Source organism: Zosterops lateralis, assembly GCF_965231275.1.
Source record: "Zosterops lateralis genome assembly, chromosome: 3".
Taxonomy (NCBI): domain Eukaryota; kingdom Metazoa; phylum Chordata; class Aves; order Passeriformes; family Zosteropidae; genus Zosterops; species Zosterops lateralis.
In genome coordinates this window covers 11861453-11887634 of record NC_139764.1, presented here as the reverse complement: position 1 = coordinate 11887634, position 26182 = coordinate 11861453, and the positions used below count along the sequence as shown (strand labels likewise).

The 26182-nt window shown below is 58.3% G+C and overlaps 3 protein-coding genes across 3 annotated transcripts; 2 read left to right on the top strand and 1 right to left on the bottom strand.

The window, feature by feature from the left end:
* The first annotated feature begins 2186 nt into the window (after positions 1-2186).
* Positions 2187-5761, top strand: CNPY3 (canopy FGF signaling regulator 3). Its single transcript, XM_083857246.1, has 6 exons — positions 2187-2317; positions 4003-4126; positions 4230-4326; positions 4749-4871; positions 5053-5170; positions 5301-5761. Exons 1-6 carry the CDS (start codon positions 2209-2211, stop codon positions 5504-5506), a joined length of 777 nt encoding a protein of 258 aa, XP_083713372.1. The 5' UTR covers positions 2187-2208; the 3' UTR covers positions 5507-5761.
* A 311-nt stretch (positions 5762-6072) lies between these two features.
* GNMT (glycine N-methyltransferase) lies at positions 6073-8265 on the top strand. The gene is made up of 6 exons (XM_083857245.1): positions 6073-6341; positions 6442-6569; positions 6829-6942; positions 7444-7586; positions 7739-7860; positions 7954-8265. The coding sequence occupies exons 1-6, from the start codon at positions 6136-6138 to the stop codon at positions 8123-8125; spliced, it is 885 nt and encodes a 294-aa protein (XP_083713371.1). The 5' UTR covers positions 6073-6135; the 3' UTR covers positions 8126-8265.
* A 1344-nt stretch (positions 8266-9609) lies between these two features.
* On the bottom strand, positions 9610-22633 carry PEX6 (peroxisomal biogenesis factor 6; the record flags this gene model as incomplete). Its single annotated transcript, XM_083857074.1, has 17 exons — positions 9610-10217; positions 10534-10673; positions 12123-12200; positions 12773-12889; positions 13597-13705; positions 14141-14202; positions 14312-14517; positions 16490-16622; positions 16709-16785; positions 17147-17339; positions 17476-17684; positions 19555-19666; positions 19744-19880; positions 20040-20142; positions 20816-20899; positions 21525-21685; positions 21764-22633. 17 exons carry the CDS (start codon positions 22631-22633, stop codon positions 10081-10083), a joined length of 2928 nt encoding a protein of 975 aa, XP_083713200.1. The 3' UTR covers positions 9610-10080.
* Between the last annotated feature and the right edge of the window lie 3549 nt (positions 22634-26182).

Sequence of the window (26182 nt, the reverse complement as noted above, 5' to 3'; positions counted from 1 at the left end):
AAGCAGAGGTATTTCCAGCCTGGCTTGTGCATGTGCAGCATGGATATTGTAGGACTGGAGCTCGTTCTCCCCCTAAGTCCCCAGCAGCTGCCCCTCGGCCCTGTCCCAGGCGCGTCCTCCATTCCCCTGTGCCCGCCCGGGCCACCGCGGGGCAGAGCGTGTCCCCCGAGCCATTCCCTGCGGGTCCGGAGTTCTCGTGTAGTTTATTCTTCAGGTGTAAAGAACAGCGCCGTGCCGGGCCGGGAGGCGGTGGGGGTGTCCCCGGGGGCGAGGCGGGAGGTGCCGCACGCCCGGCGGTGCCCGCACGGTCCGCAGCCCCCGGGGCCGGGCCTCGCTCCGTGGCGCCGCCGGCAAGGAGCAGCGGCCCCGGCGGGGCGGAGCGGGGCCGTACCACCGGCGGTGGGCGGTGCAGCTGGAGCTGCGGGTGGGGGCTGAGCCCTCGGCAGCCCGAAGCGCTGCAGCTGCCATGGAGCTGCTCCGGGTGCTGCTGGCTGCCGCTCTGCTCCCGCTCCTGCCCCGTGAGTACCCCCGGGACAGACCCAGGAGGCGGAAAGGCCGGGTGTCATCCAGCCGGGATGCAGAGGCTGAGCTCTGCCGAGCTGGCAGCCGTACTGGGTGGGATGTGAGGGAAGCAGTGCCCCTAAACCTTGTCTCTCTCAGTTGGCAGGGCAGCTGTGCCGCTGCCTACGCTGACCCCGCCACTGAGCATGGTGCTGGCTGGGCAGCGCCGGCAGCTGGTGGTGTGCGTGGTGAGCGACCTGGCCCCCAGCTCTGGCCATGCTGTCTGGATCTCCGGTGGGAATGGGAGTATCCTCCAGTCCTTTGCCTATGGGGCCTCCCACGAGGATGGTGGCACCGTCTGCTCCGTCTCCCTCCTTTCCAGTGACCCCCCTCGTGAGAGAGAACTTTCCTGCCATGTGGGGGCCAACAGGACGTCCCCATCCCACAGCTCCAGCCCCATCCGCATCACGGGTATGACCCTGCTGCCCCCGCTGTGCCTGCCTTGGCCACTGCTGCCCAGCCGAGTGGATGCACTGGTGGGCCCTGAGGAGGGAGGCGGGCAGGGGCCTCTGGGGCCAGCAGGGAGCAGGTGTGAGGCCGAAGGGCAAACGTTGCTGTCCTGATCACAGGAAGGGGTTTGTGGCCAGCCCTGCCGTGCACCTGGTGCTGGGCTGCCAGCATCCCCCCAGCTGCTCTTTCATCCCACAGGCAACGAGGAGGCAGCAGAGCTGTGTAGCGCAGCTGGTGAGTCTCTGGCCCCTGCTTGGTGGGAATGTCAGTTGCCAGGGAGAAAGCCCTGGCAGTGGCTTCGCTGAGGCTATGTGGTGGTTGAGATGGGTTTTCCCCACAGTGTTGTGGGACTGGGAAAGAGGGAGGGAAGCTTCATCGTGGTGGGAAGAATAGGGAAACTGGGTCAGAGCCAGCCTGCCCTCAGGGACAGCATGAGGGTGACATGAGGTGTCTCTGGGATGTGTAAGGATCCCAAGTCTGCCCAAACGTGGCCCCATGGCAGGCCTGGAGAGGACAGTGGGGTGCCTGTGGCTGGCATCACCTCACCCTTCCATTGCAGTGTCACCGGCCCCTGCCTTGGCAGCCCTGCTCATGGCTGTCCGTGTGGTGCTGCTGAAGGTCTTGCTCTCTGATGCTGTCCTCACCTCCGTCCTTCTCGCCAAGAGCTCAGGGCATGGGCAACTGCCCATGCCCAAAGGGTAAGTCCCCCTGGTTTGGTGTAGGGGTATATAAGTCACTGGAAGTACTCTGGAGACTGGAGAGAGGACCCCCAAATGGAGGAGGGAGGAGACCCAGTGCTGGTTGGGGAGGTACAGGATGGGAATCTTGGTTTGGATGGACGAGAGAGAGGGGCTGACACGTTTCTGTGGGTGGCAGGGCCCTGGCATTACCTGGAGGATGGGAAGGGGCCCCATCGGGGTGGGAAGTTCCCAGAATTGCGGGAGCAGGGAGGACCCGGAGGGTTCCGTGGGCACCCCAGGGGCGGCCGCGGCCACGTGCGCGCCCCTTCCCACGTGGGCGCTGGGCGGGCCCGCCCGGGGGCGGTGCCACGGGGGCCGCGCGCCGCTGGGATTGGCTGGCGGCGGCCGGCGGGGATTGGTCGCGCGGGTCACGCGCGCCTCCGGCATTGGCCGGCGCGGCGGGGTCGCCATGGTAACCGGGCGTGGCGCGGCGGGAGCGCGCCCCGGAAGCGGTGTCATGGCGGCGGCGGCGGGGGAAGCGTTGCTGATGCTGCTGATGGCGGCGGCGCTGGCGCTGGCGGGGGGCGACGACTCGGACTGGGTGCGACTGCCCAGCAAGTGCGAGGGTAAGCACTCGGGGACCGGGGTGATCGGCCGCCGCCCGCTCTCTGCTGGGGCCGGGGGTTGCCGGTGCGGGGCTGCGCCCCCGCGGGCTGCCCCTGTGCCCGCCTCCTGCCCGCGGGCACCGCTGCTCCCGGCAGTCACTTGATCGCCTGTCGGTTCGCAGCTGGGACTGCCCGTGTGTGCTGCTCACAGCTGGGTCTCCGTGATGCTTCCTATCTGAGCATCCCTTTGGTTCACAGGCAGTCCGGGGTAGGTCATGACGGGCATTTGCTGCCTGGTGCGGTTTCCTCTGTCTTTGCTGTGCAAGCGTATGTGGAGCTGGACAGCAAATAGGAAAAAAAAAAAAAATCGGGAGTTCTTTACAAAGCTTTCCCTGCCAGGGAAGCAGCTCTGGAGATTGTGATGTCCGAGTTCTGCTGTGGCACCAGCGTAACCTCAGAGAAGCATCAGAGCAAGCACTGACCACACTCTGCTCCTCTTCCTGCCCAGGCTTGGAACCTGTGTCAGTGCACAGCAAAAGCTGCAGGAAGGATCTGGATAACTGGACTCAGCAGTGAGCACTCCTGGCGTGTGTGGGGACACTGCAGCAGGTGTGGTTTGGAGGGGGACAGCCTTGAGGTCTGAGTTCCAAGGGGCTGCAGGAAAGAATGATCATCCCACCTGAGAAAGGGCCACAGTCGCCTCCAGCCCCTGGTGCCAGCAGAGAAAGGATCGTGCAGGACGTGTGCACAGGGCTTCTCAACGTGTGTGGGAGCTCTGGAGAAGACACTTCGCTCTCTTCCTGCCTGGGGCATCTTTCAGCTCACATAATTGCCTGGGAGAAGACAGTGGCTCATTGCTGACAGACCATTCCTGCTGGAGCTTGGCCTTTCTCCTAAAGTGGAGCTTGAAGAAGAGGTGGCTCCTACAAACAAGACCCTGCAGCACTGGACAAAGCTTTCTCCGGCCTCCTGAGACCCTAGTTTTGGGGGAGGAATGGCCACACCATGCCTGGCTTCCATCCTTCCACATTCCCACTTGTGAACCCCTGATATATTTCTCCTGCTGTCTGTTTCTATAGCTCTATTGGGCTCTTTTTACAGAAGAAATAAAGCTTTTTTTTTTTTTTAGTTTTATAAAAATAACCATGCACTGTGTTCTAAATCTGTTGGTGATATGGTCTCTGCTGCAGGCAGAGCCCCAGGTTGTATTGCTGGAGCTCACAGCCAACATCTTGTCACCCAGCCCTGCCAGCTGCTCAGTCCCCAGCACAGCCCCAGTGTCCCCAGAGCACTGAGAGCACACAGCCAGTACCAGGTGGGATGCTCTGAGCCACACTGGGAAGTACCTTGTGAAAAGACTCCTTCCTCTTTCAAAAGGAAAGAGAGCAGCTTGTGGCAGGGAGGTGGAGACTTTGAGGGGAAAGCTGCAGGCTGAACTGAGCCTGTGTGACTTCCCAGCTGTGCCACAGCAGCTGGTTTACACTGAAGCATTGGTTTGGGTGTTCCTGCTTCAAGTGTTCTCCAGTAGAAGCAGCTGAGCCATTCCTGATTATTCATTTGGATGGCCAAGATGTGTTTTGTGCTGACAGCAGCTTTGGTGTGCCCAATTCCAGGGGCTGGTTCTTGCTGCTGTCCCAGGTGCTCTGTCACACTGCCTGTCAGAACAGTGACACCCCTAAGCCGTGTGTGCTCTCTCCTTCCCACAGTGTGCAAGTACGTGGCTGTGGAGCTGAAATCCGCCTTTGAGGAGACGGGCAGGACCAAGGAGGTGATCGACACCAAGTACGGCTTCCTGGACGGGAAGGGCTCTGCTGTCAAGTACACACAGTCGTAAGTGGGAGAGGGACAGGAGTCTCCTGCTGCTGTCGCTGCCTCCAGGGCTTTAGGAGGCTCACCCTGTGCCCTGGCTGAGCCCCTCCTCCTCTCCATGCAGGGACATCCGGCTAATTGAGGTGACAGAGAACATCTGCAAGCGGCTGTTGGATTACAACCTGCACAAGGAGAGGAGCGGCAGTAACAGATTCGCAAAGGTCAGGGCTGTTCCTCCAGTTCCTGCTCCCCATCCTCACAGGGCCTGCCTCACCCATCCCTTCACTGCCAGAGTGACAATCCAGGTTCATTCCCATCCTCTAGATCCCCTGCTAGTGCCTGGCATGCAAGGTCACACTGCCTCCCAAGTCAAATGTGGGGTGCTGTCCATGGTGGCAGTGGGCAGGCTCCTGCTGGCATGGAGGGAACCAGGGGCTGTCATCCTCTTGGGTTTGGGACCAGGTTTGCAGAGGGGAACTCACTGTCACTTGAACTTTCCCCTGGTGATACTGACACCCCAGGGTCTGGCTTGCACGTTCCTGCACGGCTGGGCGGGATTGTGTGGCTGACACTGGGAGGAGAGGGTGGGAGCCCTGCAGGAGGAGCACCACCTCACCAGGCAGTGCTGCTCCCTCCCTCACAGGGCATGTCAGAGACATTCGAGACCCTGCACAACCTGGTGCACAAGGGTGTCAAGGTGGTGATGGACATCCCCTACGAGCTGTGGAACGAGACCTCCGCTGAGGTGGCTGACCTCAAAAAGCAGGTACCCTGCCCCTGGGATTGGCCCTCAGTGGCTGCTCTGACCTTGTAGGCTGGAGTGGAGGGGGGAGAGCATCCAGGGGTGCACTGCTGGGAGCAGGATGTTGGCAGGATCTGTGGCAGGAGCCTGGTCCTGCCACACACACCAGCACATGTCTGGAGCTGGGCTCTCCGCTCTGCCCTAGTGCGATGTGCTGGTAGAGGAGTATGAAGATGTGATCGAAGACTGGTACAGGCACCACCAGACCGAGGATCTCTCCCAGTTTCTCTGTGCCAACCACGTGCTAAAAGGAAAGGACACAAGTAAGTCTTGGCTGCTGCCGGGGGCTAAAAGGATGTGGGAATGCTTGGGAGGGCAGGGAAGCCTTGCTAAAGCATGGGGATCTCTGCCTCTCCATCAGAGCCCCCTCTGCCCCTCTTCTCTTTTCCCTAGGCTGCCTGGCAGAGAAGTGGACTGGCAAGAAGGGTGATTTGGCAAGCGTGGGGGAGAAGCAGAGCAAAAAAAAGAGCGGGAAGAAGAAGAAAAAGGGGCAGAAGGATGAGCGCGAGGGAGCTGCCAGCCTTCCGGACACAGGGGAGGCCCTGGAGGGGGTCCAGGAGCAGGCTCCGCTCACCCACAGCCCAGCTGATGAGCTGTAGGCGCCAGGCCCTGCCCCTGGGGCCGCCCGCTCCGGGGTTTCACCCCGCTGTGCCTATGGGTACCAAAGGAAAAGGGACATGTGACCCGGGGGAGACCGGAGCGCCTGGCCCCGCCGTGCCAGCCTGGGTGCCATCCCGTGGTTCGGTGTCACAGGGCCGCGGACCCGGCCCTGCCGCATCCCTGCCGGGGGCTCCAGCTCCGGGAGGCCGCGAGTGCTGCCCCGCCGCCGGCTCCTCGCACGCCGCCGGGACTGTAAATAAAGACGTTTTCCCCAGAGTGGCCGCCGCCGCTGCCGGCCCTGGTTCTGCTGCTGCTGCTGCCGAGTGCGGGCCCGGGGGGCCGGTGAGGGGCGGGCAGGCCCTGACCCCGCCGCGCCAAAGGTCGGGGCCGTGAGGGGGCGCGGCGCGAGCGCTGCCGGGCGGCGCCGATTGGCGGGCCGCGGCCAGGGGGGCGGGGCCGGGCCGGGGGCGGGAGGGGCGCGGCGCGAGCGGCGATTGGCGGGGCGCGGGGGCGGAGGCGGCGGGGATTGGTGGGGGCGCGGGGGCGGGGCACGGCGGGGGCGGGGCGCAGCGGGGCTGAGGGGCCGCGGCCGTGTGGGCTCCGGGTCCGGGTCGGTGACGGCGGCGGGATGGTGGACAGCGTGTACCGGACGCGGTCCCTGGGAATCGGGGCGGAGGGGCTGCCGGACCAGTACGCGGATGGGCGGGCGGCCCGCGTGTGGCAGCTGTATATCGGGGACACGCGGGGCCGCACGGCCGAGTACCGCAGCTGGCTCCTGGCGCTGCTCCGCCAGCACCGCTGCCGCTCCGTCCTGGACGTGGCCTGCGGCACCGGGTGAGGCCCCGCGCCCCGCTCCCGCCCGCCTCCCAGGTGTCCCATCCCCAGTGCCCCCCTCCCTCCCTCCCTCCAGCCCCGCTGACAGCCGTGTCCCCAGGGTGGACTCCATCATGCTGCTCGAGGAGGGCTTCCAGGTGACCAGCGTCGATGCCAGCGACAAGATGCTCAAGTACGCGCTGAAGGAGCGCTGGGAGCGGCGCAAGGAGGAGCCCTTCGACCGATGGGGTGCGGGGGCTGTGGGGGCCGGGAGGGGCCTGCGGACACTGACATTGTCCCCCAGCGCGGTGCTCGGGCCGCTCATCCGGGTGGCCTTGCTGCGGGGGGACCTGCCAGTGACAGCTGCTCGGCAAAGACAAGCCATAGCTCTTGCCTGTCTGGCTGCTGGCCAGGGGCCTGGGAAGGGCTGGGTGATGCCGGGATGGGGTCTCGCAGGCAGGGGAGGCTGTTGGGTGTCCCTGCCCTCATCCATTTCCATGTGCTGCAGTCATTGAGGAGGCCAACTGGCTCACACTGGAGAAGGACCTGGAGAAGCCAGGGGATGGGTTTGATGCGGTCATCTGTCTCGGGAACTCCTTTGCACACCTGCCTGACTTCAAAGGTGAGTTGGGGCAGGGGAAAGGAGTGGGGAGCACCTATGCGTGTGTGCACAGTGTCTTCCAGCAGGCTGAGAACGTGCCCTAACTCATGGCATTAGTGGGACAGGATTACACACAGTGGAGCTGCTGTTTCATGGTGTATCTCCGGGGAGGAGGGTGGAGCTGAGCCCCCACTGCCCCAGTGACATGAGTGGGCCCACTGGGTTCCATGCTCATGGTGGAGGTTTGTGCATCAATGCCACAGGTCTGACAAGGGTGGAGGCACACCCAGATTTGTGCCACAAAGTCGGGTGGTGGGTTTCCCACGTGGCATGCTCTGCTCCAGTGAGGCTGAGAACATGCCTGAGCTCATGCCATGGGTGCGGCTGTGGGTTCTCCAAGCTGAGATTTGGGGGAAGATGGTAGGGGCAGATATCTGGGTGTGCATGTGTACGTGTGTATGGGTAAGATGAGGGACCGTGGGGTACAGCCAGTGTCTGGAGACACCATAGTTTCCTCTCCAGGGGACCAGAGTGACCACAAGCTGGCCCTGAGGAACATTGCCAGCATGGTGAGGCCCGGGGGCGTCCTGGTCATCGACCACCGCAACTACGATCACATCCTGGCCACGGGCTGCGCGCCGCCCGGAAAGAACATCTACTACAAGGTGGGTGGCTGGCAGGCCCTGCCCCATCCCAGTCCCCTCTGCCCCAGCCCCACATCCCCAAGGGGGCCAGGTGGGGCAGGCAGCAGCGTTGTGCCCAGGCTGGGGGCCACTGAGTCCCTGCAGGACACACATGTCCTCCTGTGGTCTCCCAGAGCGACCTGACCAAGGACATCACCACCTCGGTGCTGCTGGTGAACAACAAGGCACACATGGTGACCCTGGACTACACGGTGCAGGTGCCCCCCACTGAGGCAGGGGCAGACCCAGAGCTGAGGTGAGGAGAGCTGCAGAGGTGGCTCCCGGCGTGGGGGGTGGCTGGCACTGTGCCCCACTGTCCCCCTGCCTCACCAGCACTGCCTCCCTGCAGCAAGTTCCGGCTCTCCTACTATCCCCACCGGCTGGAGGCCTTCACAGCTCTGCTCAAAGGTGCCTTCCAAGGAAAGTGCCAGCACAGCGTCCTGGGAGACTTCCAGCCCTACACACCCGGACAGGCACACGTGCCCTGCTACTTCATCCACGTTGTGAAGAAGACAGGCTGAGGGGGCTATGGAGATGGGACTGTGGTGGCTGAGAGCTCCAAGCAACTGTGGGTCCAAGCAGGGGGTGGGGACATGGCTGAGAGCTGCCTGGGAGACCCCTCCCCTTAATTAAGAACAGAGAGCTGCCTGCGATTATGGTTCATCATGGTTCGTGTGTCCCTGTGTGGGCAGGGTATGGGTCAAGGGGGACATCCACAGCCTCCTCAGGACTCTGGAAGGAGGTGCTCAGCCTGGGGGCAGCATAGGATGGGTGCAGGCACAGCTTCCCTGCCAAATCCTCAGCTGCAGGTGCCAGCATGCCAGCACTGTGGGGCTTGGGGGCTCCCTTGAAGCGGTAGGAGGGGTGACCTGGCTCCCAGCTGGTTGCACATCCCGCCTGAGTCCCTGCAGCATCGCTCACAGGAGTGTGCTGGAACCTGGTTTTTCCACATGCACCTCCCAGTCAGGTGCTGACTCCTTTTCTTCACACTCCTCAGCCCCATACTGGGGTACCCACCCTGCCACTGGAGCTCCCAGAGTGGGGAGGCTTCACACTGGAGCCTCCACCAGTGCTTCTGCCGCGGCTGCAGCTCCCTCCATTCCGCCCTGGGCAAGATGTGGTGCCCAGGTACAGCAGCACAGACCAGTGTGGTCAGGGATAGCCCTGCCTGAACACGCTCAGAGCACCAGGTGTTCCAGGCATGCAGCAGCTGGGGACTCAACACACGGAATGCCAGAAGCTGCTGTGGAACCAGCCCGCAACAGAGCAGCTCCAGGGAGAGCAGGCCCTCACAGCCACGCCTGGCCCAGGGATCCAGCTGTCAGCAGACTCAGTGCCTGCAGCAGGTGGGGCAAAACTTGGCACCAGCAACCCCTTGGGCTGCAGAAAGGCTGAGGGCAGCTGGAGGCACCTGGCACAGCAGCTGCCAAACACAGCTGCACAGGGTGTGCCATTTGTTCAGCACCCTTGGAAAAGGCTGGAAGCAGGGGATCTGTGATGCTGCCAGCAGCTGCCAGCAGCTGCTGTCAGGCTGCACAGGGAAGTGAGACAGGACCTCAGGGCGTCTGGGCAAAGTGGTGCAGACCAGGCAGCTCCAGGCTGCTCCAGAAAAGGTTTGAGTATTTCCAAGGCCGAAGCTCCCCTTCTTCTCCCTGTGACAAGTTTTTCCTCTTATCTGATGGGAATTTCTTTGCTACCACTTGCTCCCAGTGCCTCGTCCTGTCACCCAGTGCCTCCAGCAAGAACTGGGCTCCTTCTGCAGAGGGAGCTCAGCTCGCAGCCAGGCAAGCACCTCTCCCTCAGGCTTTCCTCATCCACCACGGGCTCCAGCCATTCTGGCAGGATGGGAGTGGCCCCAGTTTAGTTGACAGGTGTACTCCTCTCTCTACCTGCAGGACAATGATTTCTCTGCACCACCCAGCCCCCAAAATTTTGCAGGGACCTTCCTGAGCCTACAGACACCATCAGAAGCAACAACTTGAGGTCAGGCAGTGAGCATCTAGTGCTAAAAAATCTGGTTTTATTCAGAGACTATGTCAAGTCCAGGCCAGCTGGAGCAGCAGTGCCCTGTGCCCTACTGCCCTCTGGCCAGCACCTCTCACTGGGGGCTGAGAGCCCAAGAAGCAGCTGCCTCCAGCCCTGCACGTGCTGTCAAACCAGGTGCAGTTTGAGCCTTGCTCTCCCACCAATGAATGACCTGTCACCCATGGAGACACTGCTGCACTGCCCACTGCTTTGTCCCCACAAGGAAATCACCCTGCTACGTTCCCAGCAGCCACAACTCACTGCTGACATGTGAGGGACCCTTACAGAACCCACCACCCTCCTGGAGGAGCACTTCCACCAGGCCTTGGCTTGGGAAACTGCACAGACACTATTTCCACCCAAGCTTGAAAGAAGGGGGCCCGGGAGGCATCAGAGCAGAGCAGGCAGATGCCTGTTTGTGCCTGTTCTCCAGTCCCAGCTCTGCTGAGCTTTAGGAGGCTGCAAACTTCTGCTGGAGGAGTCTGTACCTGAGCAGCTCCTGCTCAGAGACTGATGGCTGCAACCTGGCAGCAGCCTGCAGAAAGTCTTCCATGGTCAGGATCAGAGCAGACTTCTCAGTGTCCAGCCCTGCATGAGAGGAACAACATGAAATGGCTGAGAACAGGGGCAGCTGGCAAGATCCAAAAGCCCATTCTTCAGCCATCAAAGACTGCAAGGAAAACCTGTGTCCTTCCCCCTTCCCCTGGGGGCCAAGCACTGGGGGTGGAGATGACCACATCTGCAGAAACTGTCTGCCTGGCAACGACCCAGAGCCCAGCACTGTGGTCCCAGAGCTGCTGAGGATCTTCTCATACAGCCCAGCTACCAGCAGTGGGAAACTCTCCTCTCTGCCCCTGTGCTGGGCTGCTCCAACACCTGGGACATGTAAGGGCAGGGCTCCTACCTTCCTCAATCCACTCCACCTTGCGTTTGACAGCACACATCATGGCATCTGAGCACAGGGCATAGATGTCTGCTCCTGTCAGCTGAGCTGGGCACTTTTCTAGGATGGTGGTGAGATTCACTGAAGGATCCAGTTTAAACCTGCCAAGGGAGAAAAATGCAGGTGTAAAAGCCAAGAAAAAACAGACCAGGAGGGCTGTGGCAGCCAGTGTGACTGGGCAAGAACAAGTAGAGTACCCATGTTTAGCCACTTCCAGAATGTGCTCTGCATGCTCAAAAAACAAAAAAAAAGAGAGTTTGCTTTACTGTTTTTTTTTTTCCAACAATCACCTCTCTTTGAAACATCCCTGCAGCAAGGTCCTCTCTCCTGCTAATCAGGATCAAAAGAAACTTTGAATCACAGCACCACAGCACAGCATGGCCTAGGTTGGAAGGGATCTTAATGATCATTCAGTTCCAATGTCCCTGCCATAGGCAGGGACACGTTCCACTAGACAAGGAAGCTCCAAGCCCCATCCAGCCTGGCCTTGAACACATCCAGGAATGGGGCATCCACAACTTCTCTAGGCCTCTCTGGTTCCAGGCTAGGAAGCACAGAGGACGCAGGGAGTAGTCTTGGGGCCATGGTGCAAGATGAACTCTCTAGAACATTTCTGCTTATGCCATTGGTGTTTGACTTCTCACCTAGATAAATTAAGTGCTCCACATGCCTGGGAACAACCTACAGTCAGGGCTGGATGAGAACATGCTTAATGACAGTGTAGAAACCACTGTAACACCAAACCCTCCTATCAGAGCCGTGCTGCAGACAGTGAGCCTCCTTCACCATGACCAGCAGCTGCTGGAGGGCACTGTGGCCTAGACACAGGGTGTGACCAGTTGCTTGCAGCTAGCCCACGTTCTCACCTCTCCTACTAACTTATGGTGACAGGCAGAGGTGATCATAACTATCCAGGACAGAGTCCCTGCAGAGGCAGTCACAGCCACTCACTCAGCTGTGGTGGGTGGTACCCCTGCACCTGAATTGCAGGGCTTGATTTTCTCCCTCTCAGGAGCTCAGAGCAGCTGAAAAGCAGCCAAACCCTGCTACTCAGTGATCCCACACAACCAGTGACTGGGAAGAGACATAGATCACAGCCTGACACCCCTGAGCACCACAGGAGGAGAGGCAATGACCTGAACAGAGCTGCCGTCACACTTGGATTGGCAAACAACAGGGGAACTCCTGCAGGAATCAAATGGGAGCTTCCTGTCCTGCAGTGGCACTGCAGTCTCACTACACCATTAGGATCTGGCCGAGATCCTTGAGAAGAGCATAGTGCCACTGTGGCTGGAAAACTCTACCAGCCCCTCCACTTGGACAGGCAAGCTGAGCTTTGCCCATCTTGCAGAAAAAACAGTCTCAGCTCAGCTTCTGGAAATTGCTCTGTCCTCCTGCCCTGCCTGCTGGCTGTGGCTCAGTGACCTCACGTGCTCCCCAGGGTTCAGACATGAAGCCAAGATGGAACACATGAAACACCAGCCCCAGGAGGGCTGTGACACCTCCTGCAAGGTGCTGGCAGGACGCTGCAGGGGCCCAGGGTCACTCACCTCCTGGTGACAGCGCTCAGCACCTGCAGCTGCGACTCGCGGTCCTCGCTGATGCCCACATAGACCAGCTTGTCAAACCTGCCAGCAGAGAGGGGACAGCTGGGAACAGCCACAGAAAACCTGCCACACGTGCCCAGCCCTGTGCACCAGGAGCTGAAGGGGGCCCTGGGACAGCTCCTTTTGCTGCCCAGTTTGTGGATGACACAGAGCCTGAAGCAGTGGATGTGCTGGAGGGCAGGGCTGCTCTTTGGAGGGACAGTGGCAGACTGGGGAAATGGACTGACAGGAACCACACAGGGTCCAACAACAGCAGATACCAAGTGCTGCTGTCCCACGACAAGCAAGTCACAGGCTTGAGGACTGGTTGGGGGGCAGCTGTTCACAAAGGGTCCTGTTTGGTACGACAGCAGGTCCCTCACTGTCCTGCTGTGCTGCTGGGGCAGTAACCAGAGTGGTGGAGGCAACAAGCCCTGATATCTTACACTGCTGCTACAGCCACAGGCACCAGCCTCCTCTTGGCTTCCTGTCAGCCAGGGGCCTTCACCAACAATCTCTGTAGAGGGAACATGGTGGATACACAGCCCTGCCCACCACAGCCTGAGGAGCCCTGGGGAACCCCCTGGAGTAAAGCACGGTAGGATGTGACATACCTGCCTGGCCGTAGCAGAGCTGGGTCCAAGAGGTCAGGTCTGTTGGTGGCTCCAATGACAAACACCTCTCTGCTGGAATGAAGGCCATCAAGCTCTGCAAGGAGCTGTGAGACAACTCTGCAAGGAGCAAGACAGAAAACTAGGCCTTGGCAAGTCACCCAGTGTCTCCCCCAGCCACTAATGGAAAAAGGGAGAAGTAAGGTCAGTGGCAGGTCCTTTTCTCAGACTTCAACTCCTGTTTCTCTTCCCTGAAGAGCCCTTACACAGCCATCCAGACCTCTCCAGAGCAGCCAGCAGGCATGTGGGCTCACTGCATAGTAGTCCAAACCCCAGACAGTTCTTCAGAACAGGAAGAATGGATGGAGACTGCCAGCTTAGCAGAAGAGCAGAGGAGGCCCAGGGAAAATAACCCTGTTTCTGGGTATCCCTATGCTGTACATACTTTGCTTCTACCAGAAGCAGCTGACAGGTTTCCCACCACAGGGAAACAGCAGCTAATAGGAGGACAGCACAGCAGGGGTGTGAAGGATGACCTTGGAGAGGCCAAAGGGAGCACTTGGCAGCCACAGAAGCAGATGGAGGAGACTGTCTTAACCAAATGTTTGCACAACTAGCTTGGGCAATCGGGAACCTGAGGCAATGCAAACAGCAGTACTAATGCTCAGAGAGAAGAGACAGGCTGTGCCGAGAGCTTAAGGGAGCAGAGAGGGGAAAAAACAGAGAAAGAGTGGTGGAATGGACTCTGCCTTTCAGGGCAATCTCATGCACTGGCTGCAGCTGAGGCAGGAATCCTGCTCTCCCAAGGACACCTGATGCTCACTCACCTGTCCATGACACCCCCTGAATCTCCACTTCGCCCACGACTGGGGGCCAGGGAATCCAGTTCATCAAAGAAGATAATGCAGGGAGCAGCTGCCCTGGCTCTGGCAAACACTGTGAGGAGACAGCAGAAAAGATGAAAAAGATGTGGAGGAGCAGTCAGCAGCAACAGGACCTGCTACATTCCCAGCAGGGAAGAGCTGTGGGTGCAAACCAGATGCCCACTGTATCACCACCACCAACTGCTCCTGCCTGAGTGTCTCAACAGGCTGGAGACAGGCAGCACCCAGCAGAACAGCCCTGAGGCTCAGTTGTGTCTCTGAGGGGCTGCTGTCCCATCAGGAACACAGGGACAGGAGTAACAGGAGTAGAGAGAGAGAGCAGGAGGGGAAGCTGCAGGGAGCCAACTGTAGAAGACAGCTGGGTTCAAGCCCCGGCTGAGAGCTGTGTGTGGGAGTTGGGAGGGGGGTTTAAGCATTGCCTCCTTCCCTGCAGTACTGCAGAAATGCCCCATATCCATGTGTGCAGGAGCAGGATGCAGATCCTCACCATTGCGCACATTCTCCTCGCTCTGCCCAACGTACATGTTGATGAGCTCCGGCCCCTTCACACTGTGGGGCAGGGAGAAGGGGAAGTCAATGAGAGGACACCCACCCCCTGCCAGGGAAGTCAGTCCCACTGTATGAACCACCTCCCCCCCCCGCCTCCCACATTTCTCACCTAAGGAATGTCATGGCACACGTTGTTGCCACAGCTTTTGCCAGCAAGGTTTTCCCTGTCCCCGGAGGCCCGTAGAGCAGCAGACCAGAGCGGCACAGACCCAGAGACAGCAGCTCTGGGTGCTCCAGGGGCAACTGGATGGTGTCCAGAATCTCCTTCTTCACCTCCTGCAGCCCACCAACATCCTGCCAGGACACTGAGGGGATCTGCCAGGAAAGGAGAATCCTTGTTAGCACTTAATTCCTGAGCCCAAGCGTGCCTGGGAAGCTCCAGTATCCAGTATCCACATCTCCCCTCTTCTGAGCTTTGCAATGGAGGAAACAAACTGTACAAACACACCCCCATGCATGCTGCACTTGCACAGTGCACTTCATCTCCAATCCTCCACTGCCCCTCATATCATCTGTCAGCAGAAATACCCCAGGGAAAAGTATCTGCTGAGGCTGCCTGCAGCTTTGAGGGAAGAGAGTCTTGCTGCCGACAGCCTTTGGGATGCATGAGGGAAGTAAAAATAAGAATAAAAAAATTAAAAAAGAAATCTGGATCTTGCAACTATGAGTGACTTATGTTCAGGGCACCCTGTTCCCCACAGGGCTCAGACTGTGCAAGGGCTTCACACCTTGCAGAGGGACAGAACCTGGGCTGCCAGGACCTCTGTGATGGCAGGGAGGATGTGTGGGACAGACATACTGCAGGACAGTGTATGGAACACTCAGTGGTCTTGGAAGGGGGGATGCAAGAACAAAGTCCACATATGCCCACAAGAAATAGACAGGGATGGGTCAGCTGCAGACAAGTGAGGGGTCACAGAGCAAAATCATCCCAGAGCACACTGCTGCTCTGCTTATGGCTTTAGAAATAGCTGGAATGTCACAGCCTGCATTACATCCTCCAGAGTCAGAGCAGCTCTCCTGGGAACATGTAGAGAAAGCAGAGCCCCACACTTCCTCCCACCTGCTGGCTGCTGCTGCCAGCACAAGTGGGGAGTTTAGAAATAGCTTAGGGCACAATTCTTTCCCCCTCAGCCCATTTGCATCTCCTTCCTTCACTACTGGAGATGATCTTATTTTATTTCTTTAGCTGTCTACCAGGAAAATTAGGTCCAACAAAACAAGGATTTTCAAAAAAAACCTCCAATTTTTAAAGCAAAAGGTCACAGGCCCTTCTTCTGCAGTGACAATGAATGGAAGAGCTGCACCCCTCTCTGCACTTTTGCTCATCCTGCCTCAATAGAAAGAGCTCTACAGAGATGAGCACAAGAGCTGGAAAACTGCAGTAAAATTGTTTTCAGGGGAGCACGTTGTAAGTCTAAGACATGGTGCAGACACTGTTAACAAGTGGAGGTTTGGAATCAGTTCTCTCCAGAAGGCTCAGGCTGTAAGTGCAGACAAATGTGTTGTAACCAGAAAGTGAAGCAGGGAACTGAAAGTGACGTATGTTGAGAGTATCGAGGTCTGCTAACGGGCTTCCTGACCACAACCAATTACTAAGAAATCAATAAAGGAATGTAAAATACAAACAAAATTAACTCCCATTCACACAGCTCACTGCTGGGCATGCTCTGTGGTTATTTGTCTCACAGCAAACTTGGCGAACTCCATAAAACAGAGCTCACTTCATGAATTAAGTGGGCAGCTGGGAAGGTGCCAGGAGAACTGCTCCAAGGCCAAGGCTTCCTGTCCTGTGCTGAACTCAGTTGTTTGCACTCACAGGCAGGGAAAAGAGGCTCTGATCACTTTGCTTGGTCCTAACACCACCTTACCCAGCCAGACCAGTCACCCCAAATTCCCTGGCTGCCGAGCTGCCAGAGGCATATTACACCCCTCTGAGAAGCTGACTGCTGGTTTTCTCAGACTCTCCATGTCACTTTCCCTGAAGAAACCCCAAGTTCTTCAAACTGCCTGTCTCAGGAAAGTCCATGCCAGCTCCAGCACCAGCCAATTAACTGGTCTGAAATTAGCACTGCAAGAGCTCTCCTGACAAATTCCAAGCCAAGAGGGTAAAAATTGATGAGGGAAACTCCAGAGGACTGTTTCTCACTGAAAGCTGGGGGAATACATGGAAGGACAGGGCAGGAAGCAACATGTCAGAGCACAGCCCTGACAGTCCTATGATGGGCATCTTGAGCCAAGAGCCCTGCAGAAGCCAACCCCACTTGTGCTCCAGCATCTCCCTCACCTTTGGGGCCCCCACTGCCTGTGAGTGGGCGTCATGCAGCTGGTCCAGAGCAGCACTAAAATCCTCCTCGAGCACCGGGAACCCAGCAGTGCAAAAATCTCTCTCCACTTCCTCGCTCAGCCCGCCTGGAAAACTGGTGAGGAAAAAAGGGAAAGGAGTCAGGCTCTGCCCCACACTGGCTGCAGCCCCTCCCCACCCCTGCCCTGTTGCCTGTGCTACCTCAGGGCCTGGATGCGGGTGCAGGCAGCCCGGCTGCTGTGGGACAGCAAGGCACAGAAATCCCCCAGCACAAATCCCTGTGAATGCAGAAACAAAGAGCATCAGTTCAAGTCCCTGACCACAGCTACACCTCAGCTCAGTAAAAGTATGGGGGAAAATTCCCTGCAGAGCTGCTCCTTGAGCTTCTGGTAAAGGCTCTAGTTTCTTTTTTTTTTTTTTTTTTTTTTGTTAGCAGAGCTGAACATTAGCCAACACCTCTGCAGAAGGTGTGGAGCCTGTAAGCACTAGAAATCTGTATTTAAAAGCTCACGTCTGAGCACCAGGATGAACCACTGAAGAAGTTGTCTGGGCTGTGGGAATCACCCCCTTTCTCCAAGGGCAGATTGGCCCAGCACTCCCAGCCTGCCCATCTCCACATGCTGCTGTGGTTTCACTCACGGCAGTCCTGCGGGCCAGCTTGGACAGGCTCACTTCTTTGCCCAGAGGCAGGCTGGCAGTCAGCACGCTCAGCATCAACCTCCTCTGCTCCTCTGAAGGGGCTTCAATCTTCACCTCATGAAGGAAAGCAGTCTGCACATCTGTGGGAACATTCTGGGGTTTGCAGGTTGTGCCAATCACCAGGACAGGGTGGCTGTGGAGAGAAAGGGGACAGTGCCTGTGGAAATGCTCTCTTACATTGCCATCACACATGCCAACTCGCCCTCCCATGGCTAGGCCGTTGGCAGAAGCAAGCAATTACCTGGGATGTCCACAGCAAATGTCCATACCTCAGTGCTGCGTCTCTGTCCAGCAGCAGCTGCCTCAGAGTAGCAATGACCCTGGCGTCCTCTCCGAGCCCGTCCCGGTCCCTGCCAAGCACCTCAATGTCCTTCAGCAGGAGCACACAGGGCTGGTACTGCTGGGCCTGGCTGAAGGCCACCTGCACCTTCTCCTCTGTGGCTGCACTGGTGTCACTGCACAAGCTGACGCAATCGACCTGCCAGACACACCACACAGCACAGCTGCAACACAGACAGCAGCTGGGGGGCCTGGAGACAACATTCCACAAAGCTTTCCACAGCCAATTCACAGCTCAGAGATCAAACTCGCTATTTCCCAGAGACACATTCAGGTCCTATTCAAAACAGGCACATTTGGGATGCCTTGGCATGGATAAATGGCTGTTTCTTTTTTCTGTGCAGGAGGTGAGGTAGGCAGGAGGGTCTTACTCTGAAAAGGGTGAGGCAAAGGGACCAGAGAGATCGACACGGTGGATATCAGAGCTCAGCAACCTAAGCTGGAAGGGAGGTGAGAGCTGTGGAAGACTGGGAGAACAAAGTATCTTGCAGAACAGTGCAGTACGTAGAACAGGAGGCCCAGGAAACTGCTCAAGCAGTGCCAGACAGGCTCAAAGTGCAGGAGGAAGGTAAAGGTTTGGGGGGAAGTTATAGGTGGCCAGAGGCCCAGACACTGTTTACAAAGCAAACACTTGATGAAGTCATGCAGGGGAAGAGGTGACTGGTGAGCCTTGAACAGCAGCCTGGGAACAGGCAGTGCTGCCTCCTGGTGCTGCCAGGTTGTCCAGGGAGACCCAAACCATCTCTGGGATCCCCTGAGTTTCCTCAGAAAAGGCGGCCTGAAGCAGGGAGAATAGCTCCCTAAAGGGTAAGGACAGGGATACAGAGCAGAGGAACTCCTGTGCTCCATGTACTACAGAAACAAAACCAGGAGTTAGGGTTGTGGCAGGCCAAATGGCAGCAGTATCTGTATGCAAGTACCAGAAGGCAGAGAGAAAGGACAAAAAATTGTCTATGGTCAAGTGGTGGAGATCAGTGGGGAAGAATTACTGTGTCCTGGTGGGATGGCAGACACAACAGTCTGAGAAAGGGAAGAGCAGAGGGAATGGCAGTGTAAGCACTGCAGTCAGTGAGAATGGGAGGGGAGATTGTAAAAGCTGGGGTAGGAGAATAAGGTCGACAGAAAGTATCTCTGTCTTCAACAGTAATTGTGTTAGTCTTTAAAAGCAGCACACACCGCTGAAACCAGAGCTGCAGCCTTGCACAAACACCCCACTAGAACCTGAGGCCACCTTACAGGACATGACAGTGACAGAGTTCTCCCAAGCACATCCTAAACATGGATCTGAAGGTCCTGTAAAAGCCCTGCAGTCTTGCATTGGATGTCAAGAGCTGTGGCACATCTGCAGGAAAGTCAGAGCTCAGCACCACAAAGGATCATGTCCAGATGAGCTGCACAGCAGCAGGCCAAGGCACTATCTACCTGCCCCACTGACCCAGTGTCACAGGAGAGAAAAGAGCAGGAGGAAGAGTTTACAAATATCCATGGGACAAGACATGGATTTGCAGAGCAACAGCACCCACTCTCAAGTTTGCTTCATAAAATGTGATCATATTTTTTACATCCATGGAGAGCAGAGCACAAGTTTTCATGGGGCCATTGGCATAAATCCAAATTCTTAATACTGACCATCAGCTTGAACTATATCATATTCCACATAAAACCAACTCCACTGAATTCCACCCGACACCTCACTGCTCTTGGAAGAGGGGTGGTGGTGAATGTGAACACAGTTACAGGGCAGCTGTTTTATGTGCCAAGAGATTTTGAGCCAGGTCTGGTACACGTGCTAGTATGAAACCAAGGGCTGATTTTCTTTTCCCTTTCAGCTAAAGAAGATCTCAGCATCATTTGTGCCTCACTTGTCTGCATCTGCACACGGAAGCAGCTCCTGGACAGGCTCGTGTCACGGCTGCAGCAGGGGTGAAGGCAGGGCTGACTTAAGAAACATTTCCATAATTCTCTGTGTGTTGTAAACCCAGCAATCCACTGCCCACAGGATGAATTACCTTGAGGAGGTGGAGGTTGAGGCAGCTGCAGACAGCCCTGACAGCCACCAGCTTCCCGCTGCCACTGGGCCCTGAGAGGAGAACGCTGCCCACGCCACGGAGTGCCCTGGGCCTGGAACAGACAGGGAGATCCCCCTGTGCCCCTGATCCCTCCTCTCCCAGGCCTCACCCCAAGGAATTCCAACTCACCCACGGTTCAGGTGAGGCCGAAGAGCGTCGCAGAGCTGCTTCACCACGTCAGAAAGTCCCGCAGGGGACAAACTGCTCCAGAACTCACTGCTGTCATGGGCTGGGGCAGATGGGACGGTGCTGTTTGTTGAACCCACCTGTGAGAAAGGAAAAACACCACCAAGTAAAGACCAAGGGACAAAATCTGTCCTGAAACGTCATTTCCCAATGGCAGGAGGCACAAGCCTCCACACTGGCCACCCTCAGTGCAAGCCAAGGCTCAGATCTCTCCTCTCTGCTCCCCAGTGACATCTCACCAGATAGAGAGACGTGCTCTGGGTGTCCACCAGGTACCCCTCGGACTGCTCGCCTTCCACCATGCCCACAATCTTCTTCACCTTGAAATACAGCTCTGGCCACCTAAGAGGGAAAAGACAAGCACTGTAAACTGCTTAGCCAAGATCTCGAAGGAAGGAACAATATGAATGTCAACAAGAAGACAGCTGAAAATTACAGGTAAGCAGAGATACTCTTGTCCTCTTGCAGCATGCACAAGGACCAGCCAATGTGAGTGCTGAGAATGCCACTCAGGGAATGCCTTATCCTGATACTAAGGGGACCTTCCTTCTGCCATTTAGCATCACTGTTCAAAGCCACACAAGCAAAACCAAAAAAAGGCAGAATGGGTGGCAAAACAGAAAATTTTTTCTAACATGGAACTCCCAGGGCTTATATTCACATTTTGTTGTTTGTCACAAGTTGAGAAGCCCAGCTTCCACTTTGCTTTCTTTATGTGGCTCTGACAGCACTCAGGCCACCCCCTCCTCTTTACTCTTTAACCCCTCTTTTTTTTTCTTTCTTCCCTTCCTGACCACTCAAACGAGCTACTGAAGGCCTCTCTCTTAGCTGCACCCCACCACAATCCAACAAAAACATTTCCCTCTTCCCAGCCCATTAAGAGATGGATAAAACACTAAAATCCAGGGACAGATCAGAATGGAATAAACTGTCTGATTTCAAGAGAGTCAACAGTGGAAAAGTATCTCTGCTCTTCTGGTACCAAGTAACAGAGCCAAAGTTTGTTGACACCTACCTCAGGAACTTGTCAGCATTTAGTTCTATAAACTCAGCATTTCCAAATGTTGGAACACACAGGATGTCTCCCTCCTGGACCAGCCTACAAAAAAACCAGAGAGTTTCACCAGTGAAAGAGAGTAAATCCTCATGGTTGTGTGTCCTCCCTGCCTTGCATCACAAGTGTTTTTACACAAAAGAATGTAAGTATTCATACTGACTCGCTCCTTGCCTGTAAATAAAACTACCACTAGCCCCTGAAAGATTTGGCATGCAGTGGATGGAATCAGGCATATCCAGACTAGTAAGGGGAGCCCTCTGGAAAGAGTATACAAGATAAACATCATTAGGGCGTCTCATTCAGACAAAATCTCCACCTTATCTATGGACTAGCTGGGGATAACTCCACCAGATAGCCTTGGCAGCCATATGAAAGCTGCTGGGGCACAGGTGCCAGAAGACAGGAACACATCCAGTTTCCTGACTACTCAGCTGAAAACCGGGATCACAAACACGGCCCACAACGGAGGTTTGCGGGCAGCATCTGTGATCCCTCGGCACTGGATGGGGAGATGACTTTCGAAGAACAGGACAAGGAGTGCTGTGTCCCAGCAGAGCACACTGGTGACAGGACAGTGCAGGGGGACATTCTAAAACCCCACAGCCCCTGCCCTGGGGGTGCAGACGTGCAGGTCCCCAGGGGCTCTCAGGGGCCCCGCACAGCTCACCGCGGCGTTTCGAAGTGCCTGTAGAGCACGCAGTCGTAGCTCCCCCGGGCGCTGTAGGCGGGCGAGCAGACGATCTCCAGATGCAGCTCCTTGGCGAAGGGGGGCACGGAGAGCACGGAGCGGCTGCCCTGGCCGTCGGCGGCGCCGCTCCTCTCGTACCTCTGCGGAGGGGGGGGCACCGTGAGCCGGGCCCGTCGGGGGGCGCTGCCCGGCGGGAGGGAGGGGCGGGCCGTGCTCACCTGCAGGCGGAGCAGCGCGGCGGCGGCGGGGTCGCAGCCCATGTTGAAGGCCAGGGCGGGGGCCAGCAGCGCGGTGCCGTCGGGCGGGGCTCGGCGGGCGGCCCGCGGGTACTCCCAGGGCGGGGGCCGCGCCAGCAGCGCCGCCAGGTGCTCCCGGCCCGCGCCCTCCGCGCCCACCCGCACCCACTCGCCCTGGAACAGCCCCAGCGCCAGCAGCCCCCGCCGGCTCACCCACACCTCCGCCCCGCCGCCGCCCGCCCCGCCGGGCACCGCCCACAGCCGCGGCCCGGGGGCGGCGGCGGCGAACCGGGACACCAGGGGCGGCCCGGGGGAGCAGGAGGAGGACGGGGGGCGGCCGCGGGCGGCTCCCGGCGGGGCGGGGGGCGGCCGCGGGGCGAGGGCGGTGCGCGTCCCGGTGCCCAGCAGCCCCTGCAGCGCCGGGCGCGCCTCCAGCACCAGCGGGCCCGGAGCGGGGCCGGGCCCCGGCAGCGCCTCGCCCCGCCGCGCCAGCACCGCGCCGCCCGCCGGCCGGCCCGCCCGGCCCGCCGCGCCCAGCAGCACCCAGGCCAGCGCCGGCGGGCTCCGCACCGGCCACACGGCCACCCTGCGGCCCGCCGCCAGCCCCAGCCGCCGCAGCAGCGCCCCGCGCAGCCACAGCTCGGCGCCGCGCCGCCCGCCCGCCTCCAGCGCCACCGCGCTCAGCAGCACCGCCTGCGCCCCGCGCAGCCCCGCCGGCCGCACCGCCAGCACCAGCGCCCGGCCCTGCCCGCGCAGCGCCCCGCACAGCCCCGCCGGCGCCAGCAGCAGCGCCGGGCCCGCGCACGCCTCCGCCGCCGCCGCCTCCAGCGGCCGCAGCACCGCCACCGCCATCGCCAGCGGGATGGGACGGACCGACCGGGGCGGGGCGCGGTACCGACCCGCCCCCATGGCACAGCGGCGGCGCAGGGCCGGTTCCCAGCCCCGCATGGTCCAGCCCCGCCGGCAGCAGCGACACCCGGTGGCGCCCGGGCTGCCCCAGCCTGCAGCCAGAGCCTGCGGAATGTGGGATGCAGGGGGATGTGGACAGAAAGGCGGCGGGGATTTGGCTGTCCCGCTCCCCACCCCGAGGCTCACGGCAGCACAGCCGGTGTCCTCGCCAGGGGCAGCACCAGGAGATTGTGGGGGCTGAACGCCTGGTTTAAAAGAATGGGCTTGTATTGGTGTCGGTGCTGAACTGACCTAGGGAATCACAGCATCATGGGATAGTCTGAGTTGGAAGGGACACATACGATGATCAAAGCCCAACTTGTGACTTCTGTCCCTGCACAGGACAGCCCCAGTAATCACAGCATTGTCCAAACACCCGCTGAACTCTGTGGGGCTTGGCCCTGTGACTGCTTCCCTGTTCCAGTGCCCAGTGACCCTCTGGGTGAAGAAACTTTTCCTAATCTCCAACCTAAATCTCCCCTGATACAGCCTTAGAGCCATTCTCTGGGTCCTGTCAGGTCACCACAGACCACAGAGCAGTGTCTGCCCCTGCTCCAGCCGTGGGGAAGCTGCAGACCGCGGTGGGGTCTCTCCTCAGCCTCCCCCGAGCTCAGCCAAGTGACCTCAGCTGCTCCCCACAAGGCTTCCCTTCCTCCAGCATCTTCACAGCCCTCCTTTGGAACCTCTCTAATGATTTTAGTGTCTGTTTTACATTGCAGAGCCCAAAACTGTCCCCAGGACTGGAGGTGAGGCCGCCGCAGAGCAGAGGGAACAATCCCCTCCCTCAGCCAGCGGGCGATGCTGTCCCTGATGCAGCCCCGGACAGGAACAGCCCTGGGGCAGTCTGGAGAAAGCCAGAGCCTCTGATCAGCGCCTGTGCCCTCCGCCAGAGGCTGCTCCTTGTACCAAGCGCCTGTTGGGGATGCAATTCGAGAGCAATGGAACACAAACCCCGCAGGATTCCTGAATTCCGCACCCGCAGCAGACGCGCCCCCGCGGGGGTCTGTGGGGACCAGAGGAGGGAGTGAGGCTTCCAGGCGCCTCCCGGGCTCCAGCCCTTTCCCTGGCCGTGTCCCATCGCCCCGCTCCACACGAGGGAGCGCTGACAAAGCCTTCGGACTCGCTCCCTGAGCTCCTTGGGAGAAGTGGCTGAAAAAAAGGGACACAGCTCGGTATCGCTCAAGCTGCGTGGAAACGACACCGTGAAGGTGCGTCCTTTGCAAAGGCAGAATTCCCTGCAGCCTTCTGTGCTCTGGGACAGCCCCAGCAGCCCCGGGTGCCTGGCAGTCAGTGAGGAGATCTGTGCTGGACACCGGCTTGGAATGTACTGATTTCTCTTGCCTGGGCCACATGGAAGGGATGTCCTTGCCCAGCACTGGTGGCTGAGGGACCCCCAGGGCTCCTTCCCAAAGGAAGCTCATGGCAGCGGGCCTGATGTGGCCGCCAGGGCGGCTGTGGGGTCTGGCAGGGGCAGCAGTGGAGCTGTGTGCGAGGGGCAGCACTGCCTGACATCAGGGTTCTCCTGCCACACTCCTGTCACCGGCCAGGCTGAGCCAGCACTGGCAGGAGTGGCTGGGTCTGGCTGCCACTGATCTCGGGATGGATCCAACCTGGAGCAATGACAGGAACGTGCTGCCCTGCTCCTATTGTTGCTCCAGGCAGGGACATTGGGGGATAGCAGACACTTCCCTGCCAGGGTTAGTGCAGACAGCTGGGAATCCCGGAGTGACTCCCTGCCCCAGGGAGGGCACCAGAGCCTGTCACCTGGAGCTGAGCCTTTGCCACCCACCAGCGTCTGTGCCCCACAGTCCCTGCCCAGCACAGGAAAAGTGCCTCGGGCCAGTAGCTCTCCTCTTGGCTCCTCCTTCCCAGCATGTGGTGGGAGCTGGGAGCCCACCAGGCACTACCAGGAGCGTGAGGGGTCTGCACCCTGCCCATGCTGGAATTACAGTGTCTCCCCTTGTGGCACTCGTGGTGGTGACGTGCTTGCTCTCACAGCGCTGCAGCCAGCACAAGGCAAAGAGCCAGGCCATCTGCAGCAGGCAGACCAAAGGAGAAAAAAAAAGGATTGCAAGCATCCAGTGCCAGCGTGGCACAGCCCAAATAAAAGGTTTGCAGATGCTGCTCAGGCAGGATTAGGCCTCCAATGTGCTAAGTCTCGGCTCTCAGTGAGCCTAATTGCTGCTGCAATAAGCCCTGGCTGGTCCTTTCCTGAACTGTGCTCTCCACAGCCCCCCCTCCAGCAAACTTTTTTTTTTTTTGCAAAGCTTGTATTTGCCATGCATATGTTACCCCTCCCCTGGCTGCCTGGGGGGGTCTGGCCAAGCAAAGGAGGGGAAAGGCAGAAAATCTGCACATGCCACTTATTGCTCTGCTCTTCCAGGAACTGTCCCCCCACTCTCCCCATGTCCAGCACAGCCTGTGGCTGCATCTGTGAGAACAGCCAGGTCCAGCAGCAGAGGCAGGACCAGGTGATGGCAGGACCTGGCCACACACACCCTGAGCTGTATTAGGACACTTTCCAAATTGGAATTACTCAGATTTTAATAAAACCTTTTGATAATTTTCCGTTATGTTTTGGCTGGTAGATGAAACTGGAGGTGTTCCAGGAGAGCTGTCGAGGCATGTGCGTGGACCAGTGCAGCAACTGCCACGAGATGTGTGTCAAAGGAAGGTATAAATTGCAATACAGAGCATGAAAACCAAAGATACACCACAATTTTATTTATGGATGTGTAATAAATAAATGGTGGACAATACAGGAAGAGCCACATTCAAAAATCCAGATTACTAAAGTGCTTTTAGACATAAATATAGGGCGACCAAGAAACAGCTCTGACATTAACACTTTTTACAGACAATTACAAAATATCTTCTTATGTCAATTCACAAAAATTGTTTAATTGCTCCAGGGTACTATGGCTTGCTTCTCAAAAAGGTCTGTTCTATCATGCATAGTGTGGCAAGTGACATTCAAGAGTGTACAAAATCATTGCATAAACAAAAACGTCCTTACCCCCTTCTCCCAAATACGAGTTAAGGAAGATACACAGTGTAAATCCAGTGATAAGGCTGCATTGGCAGGCCAGATCCTCAGGGAGTGTAAACCTGCCTGTCTGCCAGGTTACACCAGCTCGAGGATGAACCCTACCCTGTTTAAAAACCCTGCTGCTCCGTGAGGTGGAAGAGCCGGCGGGAAGGGCTGGTACAGAGGCGCTGCGCCGGGGTGGAAGCGCTTGGAGAAGGTGTCTGCAAACTCCTGCACCATCCTTGCACCTGTGTCTTGGAGGAGGGAGCAACTCCCAGTGTGTTGCTCCTCTTTGTGCTTCTGGCCAGCTGGGGAAGTGGTCCCAGCACGGAGGGACAGGGGGCTCCTCTCCAGCAGCAACTGGTGCTGACCACAACGTGCTCCCATCCTCACACTGCTCTTGGCGACCCCTCTGCCACCCTCCC